Source organism: Aphelocoma coerulescens, chromosome 17, assembly GCF_041296385.1.
Source record: "Aphelocoma coerulescens isolate FSJ_1873_10779 chromosome 17, UR_Acoe_1.0, whole genome shotgun sequence".
NCBI classification, from domain to species: Eukaryota; Metazoa; Chordata; class Aves; order Passeriformes; family Corvidae; genus Aphelocoma; species Aphelocoma coerulescens.
Window position 1 is genome coordinate 8,937,512 of NC_091030.1, and position 17,428 is coordinate 8,954,939.

The 17,428-nt window shown below is 48.9% G+C and overlaps 1 protein-coding gene across 2 annotated transcripts; it reads right to left on the reverse strand.

Moving 5' to 3' along the window:
* Nucleotides 1-3,483: 3,483 nt before the first annotated feature.
* TRAF1 (TNF receptor associated factor 1) lies at nt 3,484-16,880 on the reverse strand. Of its 2 annotated transcripts, XM_069031939.1 has the most exons (11): nt 16,795-16,880; nt 15,107-15,327; nt 14,283-14,367; nt 12,366-12,464; nt 11,315-11,476; nt 9,147-9,218; nt 8,492-8,557; nt 7,827-8,267; nt 7,172-7,349; nt 6,461-6,609; nt 3,484-5,371 (listed from the first exon to the last, which is right to left on the reverse strand). In XM_069031939.1, the coding sequence occupies exons 2-11, from the start codon at nt 15,313-15,315 to the stop codon at nt 5,156-5,158; spliced, it is 1,677 nt and encodes a 558-aa protein (XP_068888040.1). In that variant the 5' UTR covers nt 15,316-15,327; nt 16,795-16,880; the 3' UTR covers nt 3,484-5,155. The 2 variants fall into 2 exon arrangements, with proteins under 2 accessions (XP_068888040.1, XP_068888041.1); XM_069031940.1 differs by lacking the exon at nt 16,795-16,880 and having other exon boundaries at nt 15,107-15,377.
* Nucleotides 16,881-17,428: the final 548 nt, after the last annotated feature.

Sequence of the window (17,428 nt, forward strand, 5' to 3'; positions counted from 1 at the left end):
ACGGACCGGCAGCGACCGGACTGGCACCGACCCGCCGGCACCGACCGACCGGCATGGACTGGCATCCATAGGCACCTACCGGACCGGACCGGCAGGGCACATCCCAGCTCTGCACGGCACGGCTCGGCTCGGCCCTGGCCGGTGCCCCGGAGGGCGCAGGCGGCATCCCCGGGGCCAGGACCGGGAACCCAGGGTCGGCCACGCACCCACTGCCCGTGGAGAGGCACCGTCACCCTCTCCACACGCGGGACCTCCCCGCCTGTCCCCCTTCGAGCCCTGGCTGCAGCCAGGAAAGGGCTTCCCCCGGTCCCCCGGGATGGGGGCGGGCAGGGGGTGGGATGCGGGAGGGGTGGGATGCGGGCAGTGCCTGCGCAGCATTGTCCCGAGAGGGAACGACCTGTGCTCGCCGGGATTCCTGGAAGCGGGAGCAGCCTTTCAGCCTTTCTCTGAATCTTACAGAGAAAATCAATCACTGTAAAAATGCTTCGGTCGGTGCCAAGAAGAAATCTGTAGGATTTGCTGTTTGTTGGAAAGCGATCCTGAAAAAGCAATGTTTTCCAGGCTGCTCGGGCCATAGGAGAGCTGATTCCCGGGGCGAGGTCCGGGCCAAGCGCGAGCAGAGTCCGTACGGCTTTTCCTGTCCGTGATGGATGAGCTCCTGCAGCTCCAGGAGCTGGGGCCCAGATCACACGTGCAACAAAGCTTGAACTGCAAGCGAGCAGCTCCCGGGCGCCAGGGGTGAGCGGCACGGCACGGGCTGAGCCTGCCTTCAGCTTAGGAATCATTTATTTATCCAAACTTCCCCATAAAACATCGGTGTCCGAGTGCTCCCTGTGATGCTGCACCTGCGGAGGGCCCGGGAAAGGCGATTCCCTGAGCGATGGGTCCGGCACGGCCGCGCTGCTGCTCCCTGTGCAGGGCTGAGTGAGGAGAGCCACGCTGTGCCCTGTGTGCCCTGTGTGCCCTGTGTGCCCTGTGTGCCATGTGCGCCGTGCCATGTGTGCCATGCGTGCCATGCGTGCCATGCCGTTGCACACTGTGCCACGCCATGCCGTGCCACATCCCTACCCAGCCCCGGGCCCCAGCTCCCCGTGAGTCACACCGGGATACGTGTGAGTCACCTCAGGACTAAAATAACCCCGCAGCACAGCCCTCGGGGAAGCCCCGCTCCTCGCTCCGTGCGTTGGGGCTGCTGGGTTTGCCCGAAATCCCACGGATTGCTGCGCTCCCGGGACAGCGTTCGCGTCCCAGCCCGTCCCCGTGGGGACCGGGGGAGCACCACCCTCCTGCCCGGCGCCCGTGGCTGATGTTTGAGTGTTGGTTGCTCGCCGCAGGAATGCGGATGGTGTGACACGGAAATCAAACGCTGGATCGAATTCACCGGGGGTGTAGGCAGGGAGAACCTGACTGAAACCCCTCCACACCGAGAGGGCACCCCAAACCTGCCAGCTGCCAATGGAAAGAGCACGGGAACCTTGTGCTGGGACTAAAGTCCCAAACAAAAATGAAAAAACATCCCAGAATTTGAGATGCATCCTCTATTTTCTAACCAGAATGAAGCAACATCATCACATTTAACTCTGGTTTCTTTGCAGGTGCTCCTGCCGCAGCATCCAGCAATCCTGGCCTCAGATCCCACTGCAGAGAGCTACTGGGTGCTGCCCTTCTCCTCCTCTTCCTCCTCATTTTCCTTTCTCCTTCTCTTTTTCCTTCTCTTCCTCCTCCTCTTCCTCTACACACACACTTGGCTTTTCCTGCACACCCTGGCAGGGTGGGGGAGCCACTGGATATCCCATTTCTTTGGCACTGTGGGATCGTGGCCCCTGGCAGGTGCTGGAGCAGGGCTGTGACAGCACCTGGAGCAGCTGGACACCGGTTTTGCATCCAAGGCTGACCTGCTCTCCGTGCTGGAATAGGGCAGGAATGTCCGGTCATTAAAAGCAGATTATTCTGTAAGCAAGGGAACAGGAATGAACGAGAGCCCCAAAACTGGTGCAAAGCTGAGGGCAGCAGTCCTACACTCTCCTCGGCCAGGGAGTGGAGCCAGCACAGGCTCCAGGGCAGGACTCCCGGCTCCCGCCCCGCTATGGAAATCCCAAACAAAACCAGCTTTTGCAGAAGGATTTGAATGAAGCCCCGTGTAGTTAACTACTCCAAAACTCCCTTTTTTTTCTCAAAACCTTCTAATTGCTCCCCCATACCCTGCACTTGCCGAGTGGGGAGGTGCTTTCCTGCTTGCACGAGGATGGAGCACCCGGGGAACCATGGCCCAGGCTGGATCAGAGCCTGCGGAGTGTGCAGGGAGAGCAGCTCCCAGCGCTGCCTCTCTGCTTTGAAAACTGCCCAGAAATCGTTGCAGCCTCTTTTCACTGTGTTTTTCTTTCTTTGAAAACAGGAGTGGGAGGAGGGGTTGGATGTTGGCGTGTAGCCTTGGAGACCGAAGCCGAGGAATATTGAATGGAAACCCAAACACGGGGCTGCCTGTGAGCTCCAGGCCTGGTGAGGAGATGGATCTGCAGGGACTGGTCTCGCTGGCTCCGGAGCCTCCCACGGCTCCCAGCACGGCTGCAGGAGCAGCCGGTTCAATAGGACACATCCCTGACAGTAGAAGTAGCTCCCACAAGTTGCTAATTCCCCCTCTCATCCCTCTGTTCTGAGGGTCTCGACCACCTCTTCCCCGAAGCCAGCTGACTGACCAACACAACCAGTTTAAGCCACTGTGTGCAAGGTTTGAGTTCTTTCCCTGTCCTGAACAAGGGCTTATAAGCCTAAAATTTGCCCCTTTTCTCAGCTTGATTCGTCCATTATATTAAAAAAATCATTATTTTTCCCTCCAAACCTTGTCCTTGATTATTTCAGACCATCGTAGCTGCAGGAGCATCGTGACTCTTTGCCAGCCTGGCCATTAAACACAGAGCAAATGCTGCTGATCTAACTCGCTAAAATTCTCCGTGACTTTTCTGCATCGTTAGATTTGATCCAGACAAAAACAAAACCAAAAAACAATCAAAACCAAAAATCACACAGAAATGATTTGCTGGATCAGAGAGCTCCTGATATCGCCCCGATTCCAGCTCCTTTAAGTGTCAGCCACTTCCTTATCAAGACGCCTTTGCGGCTGAAGGTCTTGGAGATGAAAACCAGGAGCCCGTTCCAGGAAGAGCCGGGCTGGGAGCGGAGCCCCGCGCCTGGAAAGCGGCTCCGTGCGTTCCTCACGGTCACGCTCCGGCTCCGGCCGTGCCCCGCAGGGGCAGCCCGAGCTCCTGGAGCCCTTTCCAAGGATGGAAATGCCCTCGGAAAGGAGCCTTGGGTCCGAGGGGTGGCTGCCATCACAACCAGAGCAGATCAATCTGACATTTGGCTGCTTTCTGCCGGCTGTGCCTGTGAAAGGAGGAGCACCGGGCAGCGGGTTTCGTGTCTATTTGTTTATTTAGCATGGATTTCATCCATATCCGTCTTTTTTTTTTTCAAACTGATCTCTCTCTGTGGGCTCTGCTGAAGAGCCTGTAAGTGCTCTCCCAGCTGGGCAGGTTTGAGGGAAATGGACACAGAAACGTTCTGGGCATTTCTGCAGCTCCTGAGCACAGCTCCTCCCCAGCAAGAAGGAAAGAAAAAAGCAAGGAAGGAAAGTGCAGCACAGCTCAGCTGTTTCTATAACAAACCCTCATCATCACATCTCCAGGTTGCCCAGTTCCCTATCTGGCAGCGAAAATAGCACCCAAACCTTTCTTAAGTTAGCAAGCTTTATTTAGGAAATAAATAAAACCATAAGAAAATATGAATGATCTTAATAAATACAGCACTTGTCAAAGTGATACAGCCAGGAAAAGCATAATATATTCAGGTAAATTACTCCAGTGTCGTGACAGGGGCTGGCACATCGCTGGAAAAATCACTTTCTGTCCCTGGAAGAACATTTGAAAGATGGAATAGAGGAAAAGACACACAGATGTGATGGCAAAGAATATCCAGTTCCTTCCCAACAATCTTTGATAAATATTTGTTTATGGGGTGGGTGGTTTTGAAATTTGATGCTTTATCACAACTAATTATTTTAAAGGCTGTTGCCAAGATAGAAGTGAGAGATTTTGCACACATGCAGACAGTCCCAAGCTTGTCTCAGTTATTAAAAAAATTATTCATTCTTTACCTCTATTAGAAAACCCAAAGAGAACAAAACCATTTCCAGCAGTTAATTCTATTTTAGCGTGCAAAGAAACTTAAGCATCAGAGCACACAAAAGGAATTAAGCAAAAAAGAAATCAATAATTTCTAATAAGTCATCTGCCTTGAAGGTTCAGGAAGTGACTGGACATTAAACCAAACTACTGAGAGTCTCTGACCCCACCTGGAGCAGAGCTCTGGCCTTCCCTGAGCTCTTTATCCACAGTGGGAAAGTCCCAGGGCTCCTTTGGAAATCCAAGAGGTGATTCCCCCAAGGCACAGTGTAATCTGGTCCTTATCTGCTGATGCAACACAACATCTCCTCACAGAGCACAGAAATAGGGTCTGAAATAAACAGCAAGAAATAAATCCCCTGGGGAAGGGACTGCAGCCACCAGCGCTGGCCACACTCTTGGCTTCCAAGGTCATGGGGAAGCACAGAGACACCTGATCTGGGCCTCAGGGGAAGGAATCTGTCCCTGCTCCCACTGGGGAACAGCCAAAATCCCCCCCCGTGGCTGCCAGCCACTGAGGGCTGACAGGAGCTCCCTCCCTCCCTGCTCAGAAAGGGAGCTGCACACCCTGCAGGGCTGCCCGAGGACGGGACTGCTCAGCCTCACCCCACAAACCTGCCCATCCCAGGGAAGGGAATCCAGCCACACTCCCTGCCAGGCACCCCGGCAGCACCACAGCCACAGCAGGGACAGCTGGGAGGAAGAACAGCCCCTTCTCCACGAGTGTGGGGTGGGGGTGACTGAGACTGACACCTAAACCATGAGAATTGGCTGGCTTGGTGAAACAATCCCATTCCAGCAGCTGCTGCACAGGGGCAGCTCCAGGTGATGGCAGTGGGTGCAGGGGGTGCAGGCTCAGGCTCTGTGCATTTTGTGTACACAAAAACTAACACAAGCTCTCAAACTGATGGTTTCTTTCTCATAATCTGTTGACATTCAGCGGGTGACTTCCGCATCCAACCGCATTTCAGGATTTGCTAATTTGTTTCTATGATGCATTTAAGGAAAAGCGTGTCCTCTTTTACGTAGGCGTGCTTGGGGGACTGCAGTTTGGACAAGGGGAGGAACATGGGGCAGCCACTGGCCACATTCATGTCATTCACTGGCCTCTGGAACGATGCAGAAGTCAGGTCCGGGCGAAAGGCATCAATTATGTGTTCCCTGTTATTTTGGTCAAGCAACATAAATGTCACCTGAAAAACAGAATGTGGCAACGAGGAGTTACTGGAGTGAAAAACAAACCAAGCAGGGACACAAGTGCTGCAAAAGCAGCTGGATGCTCCACTGATAATTGAATACAAACTGTAACGAATGTTTCCAACCTGCAAGGTCAGTTCATGTGAACTCCCAGATGAAGTTTTTAAAACTTTGCTACCCATAAAACAAAATTAAATTAAATCAAGTAAGGAATTATTCCTTGGTAGAGAACTGCACAGTCCAAAGGTTTTTTCCTCTCTCTCCTGATAACTTAAACAGCCCCTGGGTTTGGTTCCAGTCATTACATTTATTCTGTTATTGTGGTTTGGAATCAGAACAAACAGCTCAGCTGCCCGTGCACAAATATGTGAAAGACACAACCTAAATATCAGTATAGAATCTCCCCACCTCGTTACCCCCTTTATTAACTCACTGTTCTTTAGTTTGAAACATGAAAGGTCTGTGATAATCTTTTAATACAGTGAGGATTGGGAACTTTGATTTCTATTTTCTTGGCTGCTAACTCATAGCAAAGCTATTTATAGGAAAGGCTTACAGAATTATTACCCCACAAAGGCAAGTGCCAGAGCAGAGATCAGGCCCTGCCATGGTTTGTCTGCTTTTCTAACCACTGTTGCCATTATCAGACCACACTTAGGGGAAAAAATAAGATCAGGATTACATCAGACATCTGTGGCACCTTTGTAAGTGGAACTCTCACCTCACCCTTCTGACGCCTTCAGGCAGCAAATCATAACTGCCTCCTAAACTGATATTATCTATGTTTAGCAAGAGCCAGGAAAAAATGTGTCTGTGGCTTTAGCCCAGGTGGACACAGGTTGGAGTATTCCAAACACCACGTTCTGGTGTCTGAAAATCCTACCTGGCAAAGCTTGGAGTATCAGCAGGAGCAGCTTTCCCTGCAAGGGACTCCAGAGACAAATTACTGACCATGATGTCAGGACGGCTCCTCACCTTTGGAAAGGGATGTGGGAAAGTACTCCACTTCCACTAAATTCCAGAGAAAAAGTCACTTTGTGTTGACTTCTGGCTGGGATCAGATATGGAAAGGTTTCCCTTCTCACCTTGTGCCTGAAAGGCCACGGGAGCAAAGCGTCGTAGTCTCCTTTCATGACAACGAAAAACAGGGACATGTGGGTTCCTTTCCCTGTCCCATCCCCGTTCAGGTACACCCTCAGACACACCTTGTAGCCATACTTTGCAGTGTAGAAAGCTGAAAATCAGAACTCTTCGTTAGTAAACCTTTTTTTGGGGGAAAAAAAGACATAATGAGTGTTCTGGCATATGGGAAAAGGTAAAATGTGACGTGGTTTGCTCTCGCAGAGAGGACAGACAAATCAGTACCCCCTGGAGATTACAAGCAACAAAAATCCAGTGGTTGGAATCCTTTTAGTGCCTCAAACCTTGGTGACAGTTACCTGTTATCAGCCACACAAGCACATTTTACCTAATCCAATTATTTCCCACATGGGAAAGAGCTGCAGCTGGAGCCACGTGGTGCCAGCAGGCGCCGAGGTGAGGGTTAGGAGGGATGGATCCACTGCAAGCAGCTGTGGTGGAGGGCAAAGTGCAGTATGACAGCCTAAACTAAAGCACAGCCCTCTGGAAAAGCACATCCCAGTCCCCTGATCTTTGCATAAACAGCATCTTGGTTTAAGGAGCTGTTTTAAAGATCCTCCTGCTGGGACGAGCAGAAAGAAGCAGAGTTCTGGAGAACTGGGGGGGATTCTGAAGGACTGGGGTTTGTGAACACACACCTCCATCTTGTGCTTTACCTGGGGAATACAAACCAACTGTCCTGCCAGTCACGGAGTCCTGGAGCTTCCTGCCAACGTCTGTTATTTTCCAGAGGAAGATCCCATCATAGGACGCTTGCTCAGAGAACAGCAGGCTCTTGTGCAGGCTGCTCAGGCCCGCGTCCTTCTGCGTCAGGCACCGGTGCAACTCTGCAATCTAGGGAAAAAAACCAGCCCTCAGTCAGCCCCCTGCTCCAGGCTGTGCTGCAGGGGTGGCTGAATCCTTCTGGAGTCCTCATGTTCTGGAAGCTCTGCTTTGATTTCTTTCCAAGTGACAGCTATGTGTCAAAACATACATGGAGATGTTGTTTGGGCCTCCAGGCAAAGTGCTGCTTTGTAAGAGGATCAGGCAATTAAACAGCTCTTTTGCTTGCTCACAGTCTGATCGTGGCAAATTCTGAACACTCAAAACCCTCAGGAATATCTCACTACCTAAACGTGGATTTAGAGAACAAATTTTAGAGAACCCTGTTTGAAAATGTATCAAACAACAAAAGGATCCTTGAGATGTGTCCAGAACTTAACACTTCACAGCTCAAACTCCCTGTCCTGATCCTTACCCCACCTCTCCCTGACATGTGTCAGTATTTGTTGTCTATAGAACAAGCACCCAGACAATCCTTGCTGTATTTACCTTCAGCTCAAGGCCCCGTATTATGTTCTGGTCCAGTTCACTCTGTCTCCGGAAGGCCAGGATTTCCAAATTAGAGCTCTCCACCTCCTTATTGAGCACTGCCACAATGTTCTCAAACACATGCAGCTTATTTTCTAGCTCAGAAATCACTTTCTCCCTCACGAGTTGTTGCAGGACAGACTCATCTTCAGGAACAGAAGATCCAGGGAAACAGTCCACCTCTGGATCCCCACTGATTTCCAGCCCTGCTGGGATCTGCAGGTCAGAGATGCTTTTTCCTGCACTGTTCACTGGGTTCAGCTCTGACTGTGGGGTGAAGCCCGGTGCAGCTTTGGCAGCAGAGCACAAGGTTCCCTTCAGCTGCCTCATGTGCTGCAGCAGGAGCAGCATGTGGGCCCCCACTGCGGATTTCTCGTGCTCCTTTATCTTCTCTTTGCTTCCCTGGAAGGAGACAACACCGTCAGTGCACCCTCTATGAGCACCACAGCTGGCCTGGGGCCAAACCCAGCAATCCTGCAGCTCCTTGGGAGATGGAAAAACTGCAAGGTGCAGGAGCAGCTCCATCATCTGGCATCAGAAGTGCTGATTCTGCTTTCAGAGACACTACCCTGAAGGGAATGTCCAAACCAGGGTGGAACATTCCTGAAGGGACCTGTTTCACTCACCCTAAATGTGCAGCCAATTTCAGAGAAACGACATCCGTCCTTGCTGGTTGAGGATGCAGAGTGGTTCTGCCGAAAAAAAAATGCAGAGGAAATCATCAAATACTAATTGCGAGGAATTCTTTTATTTCCCTACAAACAGCTAAGCCACAAACCCAGCAGCTATAAATCAGATGAATCCAAGTCAAGGTATTTCCACAGCTTCTGGTGCCCAACCAGCTTTGAAAATTATGGTAAATCAATTAAGAGTGTGGTTGATTGCAAGCCTCCTGCACACAGCCTGGCAGTGAGGTGTCCATCTAACAGACCCCATAATGACAGAACAGAATTGAATGAACCACAGGGATCACCTGGTAACAACTTCTCATAAATAAGATGCTTTAAATACACTGCTATACAGCACACTCCTCTTCTGCTCATGTGGCTCTCACTCAGTGTATAAGAGGAAACAAATATTTGCCCATTTTACAAGACTAACTGAGAAGATAATTTAGTGAAGGTAATTGTGGGAGCACGGAAGGGAAGGCAGTCAGCAGAGCTTTGCTGGGATGTAAAGAGCACCCAGATGCAACTGCTGGATCTGAAGATGTTCTCAGGTGTTCATTTAACCTAAATGAAATAAATAAAGCTGCATTGCACTCACTCCTCTTTCACCCACCTTCTCCTTTGAAGCTGTTTCTGTTTGCACAGGTTTTTGTTCCTTACTTAAACTGCCTTCACACAAATGCTCCTGTCATTAAAACAAGAAGGAAAAAAATCAGTATTTAATTATTGACCTGCAAGGTGACCCTGGGATATTGGATACAAGATTGGCAATGTCCAGGTCTTGCCAGGTTCAAACCAGAGTTATGTGCACACACACAAAATGTACACTCACATACCTGCAGTGACAAGCAGGGGGCTACAGAACAGGAAGCAACAACGACCAGCAGAACAGGAAATTCAAATATATACACAGATATATATATGAATATAAACAGGTTACAGCACAGGAAACTCCAATATAAATTCTAATACAAATATAATTCAAATATAAACTGCTCTTGCATTGACTTCATACAGTTTGCTCAATGTGCAGCCCCTTCTTGCATCCTACTCATGAATATTTTGGAGGCTGGAATCCAAATTTTCCATCATGATGTGCTAATGCAAAATGCATCACCACTTACAGGAGGCTTCCTGCCATTTCTGGCTCCAAGAAGGGTAAAGTGATCCCCCTGCCATTGGTCCCTGCATCTGTAATATCTGTATTTAACACAGCAACTGTCAGCTTTCCCTTCACACTCCTCGGAGGGGGTGGCTTTAATCTTCATAAACTCCTTTGCATATCACTTCTGAGGTTTCCCTTTCGATTCTCAGAAATGCAGCCAGGGGTTTTTCTCACTCTCTAACTCATTTTTTAATACTCTTTGTCTTGCCATTGAACAAATTATGCCTTTATCTTATTCATTTTGACTCTTTTACTCCTTCAGATCACCAATTCCTTGAGGGGGAGAGGGACTGGAGAGGAGTTTATTTAAAATAGAGAAATGTAAAAAATCAAAAGACCTGTAACTGAATGAACAAGAGGAAGAGAGCAAGAGCAGAGCCCAAAATTTACTCCCAGAGGGTTGTGGACACATGGAATACCCACAAATAATCAAAATTCTGAAGTCAGTGCAAATTTATTAAAGCAGATCATGCAACCAGAATTCTACAAACACTAAAGGAGAGAGAGAGAGAAAAAGCCACACCTTAAGGCCAACCCCCTGCTCAGTTGCCAAGGTTTCCCAACCAAAATATGAATTAGGTGGCAGCTAAGTGGGATGAGTGGGAGGAAAACAGCTCTGAAGCCGCTGGAACTGCAGTGTCAGAGACCCCTGAGCAGAGAAAGGTGCTCAGGGAACGCACCCAGCTCAGGTTTCCTCCTCCAGCCCGAGCCTGCACTCACGGAAGGCTGAGAGGGATTTAGTGTTGCCACCTTCTGGTATTTACAGTTTTGGGAAACACTGGATTTAGCACTGGGAAGATGTGCCTGGGTCCAGATTCTCCTCTCTCTGTAGGTTAGTAAAGGATGAAGAGCACAAGCAAAAGCTTCCCAAGGAGTAGATTTTAACAGAGCACCTGATTCTTACCCCAGGAGGAGTCTTAATTCCTTACAAATCTCTCAGCTCAGTATTTGGAAAGGCATCAATTTGTGACACTTTGGACATGCAGAGCTACCCACTACTACTTACATCTCTGAAATATTCACATGTGGGTCTTTAATCACTCTGCCCAACTCCAAGGCTGGCAATTATTCCCTTGAAATCATTTAGAGGGAGCAATATTCATAGTTTTGAGCAAAACCCATTAAAATATGTAAAGCAAATATGTTTGAATAGTCACTGAGATATTAGTGGCAGATTCAGAGTATGATCTTCCTGGTCTCTGGACACTGCTGATAATGTGGAGATTTATACCTCATTAGATCTAACAGATTCTGACAGAATCCTGCCTTACACATTTGTGGGTGGTTTTAGTTTGAATAAACTTCAGCCACTTTCAAGATCCCTTCCCAGCCACTGTCTGTAGCTTTTCTGCTTCTCTCTTACCTCATACTGGGACAAGTTTTGAGCCAGGAGCTGAAACCGGGGCTGCCCAAGCCCTGGGGGAGCACATGGGTACTCTGTCACATCACCAGCAGATTATCACAACCATTTTTCCCTCCAACACGTGTGGAAAAATTATCAAACTCAGGAATATTAAATATTCCCCAAGTGCAATGAAATCAGGATGGGAAAATGGCATCACCAATTATTTAAACCATTAATATAAAGACTTTATGTGAGAGAGAGATGTTCTTACCTGGTATTCAGAGCTGGCCAAGCTGCAGTGGCACTGCTGACACACTGTCACATTATTGACACATCCATTTTCCAAGTGATCTGCCAGCTTCCTTCTCATCACCACAAGTCCACAGCCAGTGTGACAAGGGATCAAAGCATATTCACATAAACTCTGATGCTCCTGGAAGTAAAAAGTTATAAAGTAACATGTAAAGTGCTGATTCAGGTTTATCTATAAATAGTCCCTGTTCTGGCAGCTCTGATCTGCATTTCTTCTGAGCTTGGGTAAAGTCCCACTGCTGAAAGTTACTGAGATTACTGGTGAAAATTTCACCAACTTTACTGGGGCTTTTTTTGTTAATTATTAATTTTAAAAAATCCCAAAACCAAAACCAAACAACTTTTGGTAAATTCAAACACAAGGTTTCCCTTAAACAGTCTTGTAGGGCTTTTGTTTAAAAACAACATGATTGTGGTCCCAGCTTTCTCCCTTGTATTCACTATTCACATTTGCATGGCAGATTCACAAACTGTGCACATTTAAATATTTTACCTGGAGCATTTCAGATCAGTCTGAAAAGAATGATGAATACAAGCAATACATTGACACAGGAGGGAATTATTTCTCCTATAAAACATGCTAAGGACATTGCCTGAACAGTATCCTGCAGACTGAAGTACTCTGCCCTGTCACAACCTGCTTGTAGCAGCCTTGCATTTAAGTAATAAGGAAACCCCTGGAAGAAATATCAAGTTGATGTAAATTTGTGCAATGTGAATTTCATTCAGGATATTCTGGATTTGGCCAAAGCCCTACTAAAGTTAATCACAGAACCACAGAATGATTTGGGTTGGAAGATCATCCAGTTCCACCCCCCTGCCATGGGCAGGGAACCCTCCATGGATTAATGGCACGTTTTTAGATACTGTGTTGGAATAAATCACAGTACTGACACTGATTCTAATTAATTGTATTAATTTGTGTCTGCTGATATCCTGGTTTCATTGCCTCTCCGTCCCCTTTCCAGTAAAAGTGCATATTAATCTGAATAAACTCTCTTCAAACATACTTCAAAATCTTTCATGATGCCAGACCAGCTGCATCCAAGGGTCACACAGTGGACTCTGAGTTCAGAAATCTCTTTATTAATGGCAGCATCACCAAAAGCCTGGAAAGAAAACAAAGTGAGGAAAAAAACACTGATGAGAAAATACTCCAGCATGCATTCTTGGAATGGGACTAGGGTGACAGAAACCCACATCTTGATAAATCCTTTATTTTAAAAAAAAATACTGCACAAGACTCAGTGACCAGGCAAGTTAATCTCAGTGTGGTAGAAGCCCAAATAATTATTGAATCATTTATTTCTTAGCATTCAAAAATAATCTATCGGACTTGACATTAATTTACTGAAAATAAGCCCAGCCAACTACAGCTCTTATTTTACATTTCTTTTCACAGGAGCTGAAATATTTCACATGCAGCGAATGTGCTGACAGGACCCTGACTATGGGGTCCCTTAATGAATGCATTTCATTATCGGGGTCATTAACACCTCCTAAACGTGCTGCAGAGAGGACTTGAGAGTGCTCTGCACGAAGAGCACTGCTCAGATCGGGGCTGTTTCCATTTTAGCAGACACTGTGTGCTAAAAAAATATGAACCAGATGGGAGAGGGGTTTGTTCTTTGCACTATGTCGATTTTTATGTTATTTAAACGTGAGGAATTGTACAACTGTTGTGTAATTTATGAAATACTGCACACTTTAATATTACACCTTGCACTAAAAGAGGTACCCTGGCATAAAAAGAAGCCCTGCCACAGTTAAAGGCATTTTTTGGATACTCTGGAGGTAAGTGCAGTGCAGAGAAATGAAGATTTCACATGGAATAACACAGAGTAAGGACTGGGAGGGGAAAGCTTTACAAACAGAGGGAGGAAAGTATTTATAAATGATGCCCACATTTCAAAGTTCCTGAAGATCCACCCAGCATTTGTTGGAAATGATGTACACAGGCAGATCCTCCTCCCTTCCTGGTGCCTGGCTTCATCTGGACACCCAGCAGGCAAAGGAAGGTGCCAGGCAGCCCAGAGTGGGGTCTGTTTACAACCACCCACCCACAGACTGTGCAGAAATTCCCAGCACACTCAAGGAGAATCCCACAGCAGAGAAATCCCAAACTGACAGTCAAAGCAGAAGTTCATAAGGGTTCAGCTGCACCTATTTGTGTATGAAATCTGTTATTGGGAAATTCATTGCAGAACTGAGGAATTTTTTTTCCTGGGATATTACCAAGTTCAGCATTAACAGCAGATCCATTATTTTGCTGCTTCCTAAACTTCCTAAACTTCTATGCCACTCTCAGCTGCCTATTTGTTTTCATTTTTTCCTAAAAAAAAATGTAGACAAACTGTGTGTCTGTTGATATCCCTGCATGTTCAGAGAGGAGGGAAAAGCACAAGCTGGGACTGGGCCTTATGGCCCAGTTTGTGTTTGGGATATAGAACAGCACAGCAATTTGCCTGGAAAATCACACAAGAAGAGATCTGCACCATTAAATTACAGATGAAACATTTGCCAGGGCATAGATTGTATCAATTATTATGCTCAGCTTCATGTTTGAAGGGTACAAGAAACCATGAGGTTGGAAAATCCATTAAAATACTTCCTAAGGATAATAAGTAACAGCTAAGACATATTATTACAAGTAGGAAAGCACCAGTTACTTTGAGACAATAAAAAGTTAATCATATGGGAGAGTTTGGGATTTTACAGTGCAGAACCTGGGTTTGGAAAGTCCTGAGGCTGCCATTCCACTTTTTTTAATCAAAAACTCTGGGAAATCCAAGTTATTAAAGCCTAAGTTAAAATGTGTAACAATCAGCTGCTATTGCCTTTGATATTATTCCCTTCTGAACTCCAGTCCAATGATGACTACAGAGAATGGTTAATGATAAATTAATGACCTGTGAACTACAACTTACCCTTTCTTCTGCCAATAGGCTTTCCTCACTTAAAGTGTTGGGATCTTCCTCTTTACATTTCTGGCAAATTGCATTTTTATTGTTTCTGGCAAAAAGAAAGAAGAATTAAATAATCCATTGGTGCACTGCAGTTTAGGAGGTATTTTATAGGCACTGACACAAATAAAACCATGGAAATTGTAATTTCCACTCAGAATCCATAGTCCTTGTTCATGAAAAGGCCAGTTCTTGAACACACTGATGTCAAAAAAGCTTTGCTCTTCTGTTCTTCAAGACCAGGACTCTGCCCATTAATCTTACCTGTATTTCACTAAAATAAGGGCAGCCTGGACCATAAATAGGAATAAAGATGGAAAGCTATTTATCTCATGAATGATGCAAAAACTCCAAGTAGGAAAGATAACGTGAAAACTGAAGTCTTCTAAAGCACAGAAAATGCCCATTTTGTTCAGACAGATATAAACATATGTGACATTATGTTCATTAAAATCCTATAGCATCTCTTATCAAAAGACTGTAAAGTGCCACGGAAGGACTAAGTCAGCCTTGGACCAGTTCTTCAAGGTTAAATCAGAATTATTATGTCACAGACAGAAAAACACTGTCAGGCCCCATAATCCACCCCACAGATTTCCATGCTGGAAACAAGGAGGAGGCAGAGAGTATCCTGCAGTCCACCATGGAAAATCCTGCCATCCAGGAAAGCGACAGCGGGCCAGGGAGCCACCGACTCATCCCTGAGCTCAGAGGCACAACCCAGCTCTCGGGAATGCTGCAGCCACGGGCGTGGCCCTGGCAGTGACCCGGGCCAGCCCAGGACGTACCTTACGATCCAGGTGAGGCAGGCAGAGCAGTACCTGTGCCCACACAGCGTCTGCAGGGCTTTCTTCAGGATGTTGTTGCAGTTGCTGCACAGGTACTTCTGACCAGGCACATCCTCACAAATGTTGGTGGGGTATCCGAAAGGAAACTCGTTTTCATCGGGAGAAGAGCTGGGGGTGTCCTGCAGGCTCCTGGGGGTGTTCTCGGCCATCTGAAGTGAGCCCTGTCGGAGAGAAGGAAAAAACCAGGTGCTCAAACACGGCACACAGTTGTTTTGATGTGAGAGGATGTATCAAAGTCCTCCAGCAGCCCCAAACCCGAGCAGTGACAGTGCTGTGTTTAGCTGGGTCTGCAGTGACAGGTGCGACCAAATGTCACAGTGGGTTTTGACCTGGTACCAGCAGGAAATTACTGCACAAGTTTAAAATTTCCCTCCAACACTACACAAAAATAGACCACGTCCTAAAAAGGGGTATTGTGGTTTTCTTTCTTTTAAGAGTTTTTAGCTTGTAGAAAGATGAGCTACAATCCCGTCAGTCCCCATCACACAGAATTGTTTCTGTAGAGTAAATCCCCAACCCCATGCAATTCTCAGCAGCCAAAATTCGTGATTTCACTTCACAGACACAGAAACTGAGCAGCTGGTGTGTTGACAGTGACTTTCCTGAAGCCATAAAACTTGTGGTGAAATAACAAAGGAAATCCCAAGTCCGCAAGCCCTTAATGCTGTGCTCTTACCAGGCGCACCTGGAGCCACATGCGCCACATTCACTTTGGTTTGGTAAATAAGAGCTGTGCAGTGGGACATTTTTGGAAATGCAGCCAAAACTGATTCTGGTGTCTCTTGGAAAGTTCAAGGAAGGTTTTCACCCGGGAACTGCTGCAGTTTGATCATAATAATGCCTGTATAAATTTTTTTTTTTTTCCCCATAACAGTACTGACACCCCACAACCTGTCACAGTATTAACGATAGTCACGCTAAGAAATTTGAAAATGAATGAATCAAGGCTGCCTTGGGCAGGCCGGGCTGGCGGTGTGACTGCCGTGAGGTGGACATGGCACACCCTGGGGTTGTCCCTGGGTTTCGGAACAAACAGCGTTTTTCCATGGCCTGGTTTAGCCAATTCCCATGGTCCCTGCAGGCATCTGAGCGGGAGCTCGGCAGCGACCGCAGGGGCTGCACAACCTGCCAGAGCCCTAAATTAAAGCCGGTAACACAGTCGTAGTGGAAGCGGACCGGGGCTGTCGTGGCTGGGTGCCCGGGGGGACGGGGCAGAGGAGCCGCCCGCCGCTCCCCCCGCCCGCGGCCGCGCTGGCCCAGCCCCGGCTCCTCCGCACCGGCACCGCCCGCGCCCCGCAGCCCCGCAGCCCCGCAGCCCCGCAGCCCCGCAGCCCCGCAGCCCCGGGCACGGAGCGCTCCGGCCGCCCCGGCTCGGCGCTTCCTCCGCCCATCCCGGCTCGGCGGGGCGGAGAGCGGCCGGGACCCCCGGGCAGCCCCCGCTGCCCTCCGGGCGCTCCCGGGGCGCGGTCCGGGCACCGGGCCCGTGTGTCCGGGGGCCGCGGGCGGTTCTCCGCAGCGGGAGGCTGCGGCCGGGCCCGCTCCCCTCCGTCCCTCCGTCCGTCCCTGCCGCTCCCCTCCGTCCCTGCCGCTCCCCTCCATCCCTCCCTGCATCCCTGCCTCTGCCGTACCTGAGCCCGGCGGCCCCGGGCGGGCGCTCACCGCGGGTACCGGAGCTGCGGCCGGCTCGGCTGGATTTCGGCGATGCTGCCTCGCTCCGGCCGGGAGGAGCGGGGAGCCCGAACCGCGCCCCGGGGCCGGCGGGAGCGGGGCTTCCCCTGCTCGGGGGACCGGCGCTGTCCCGGGCCGCGGGCACGGGGAATTGACTGAGGAAAGGCCCCGCGGAGCAAATTCCCCCGGGCCGGCTGAAATGCAGAATCTGGTGGCTGGTTCCTGAAAGCGGAGTGATGCGGGTCTGCCATGGTGGCCGGGGACTCAGACAGAAAGTCCTGCCTGCCCAGAGCGCGGTCACAGCGCCAAGTTCCCCCTGGGTGCTCGGGGCAGCCCCTGCCCCAAATCCGGGACGGGAGCCCTGACTCCCTCTGGAGCCTCCGGGAAACCTCGCCGGGGAAGCCCCGCTGTGCCTCAGGCGCCAACGCAGCTCGGGGGTAGCACAGCGGGGTGACACAAGAGTTCAGTAATGTCTGCAAAGCCTTCTTAGGGTGCAGAAAAGATTCTACAAAGCGAAGTTTCATTATCAGCAGAAGGTCCTCTTTGCCCCTGACACAGCTCACTTTGCTGCCCCCCTACCTAGTTCTGACAGAG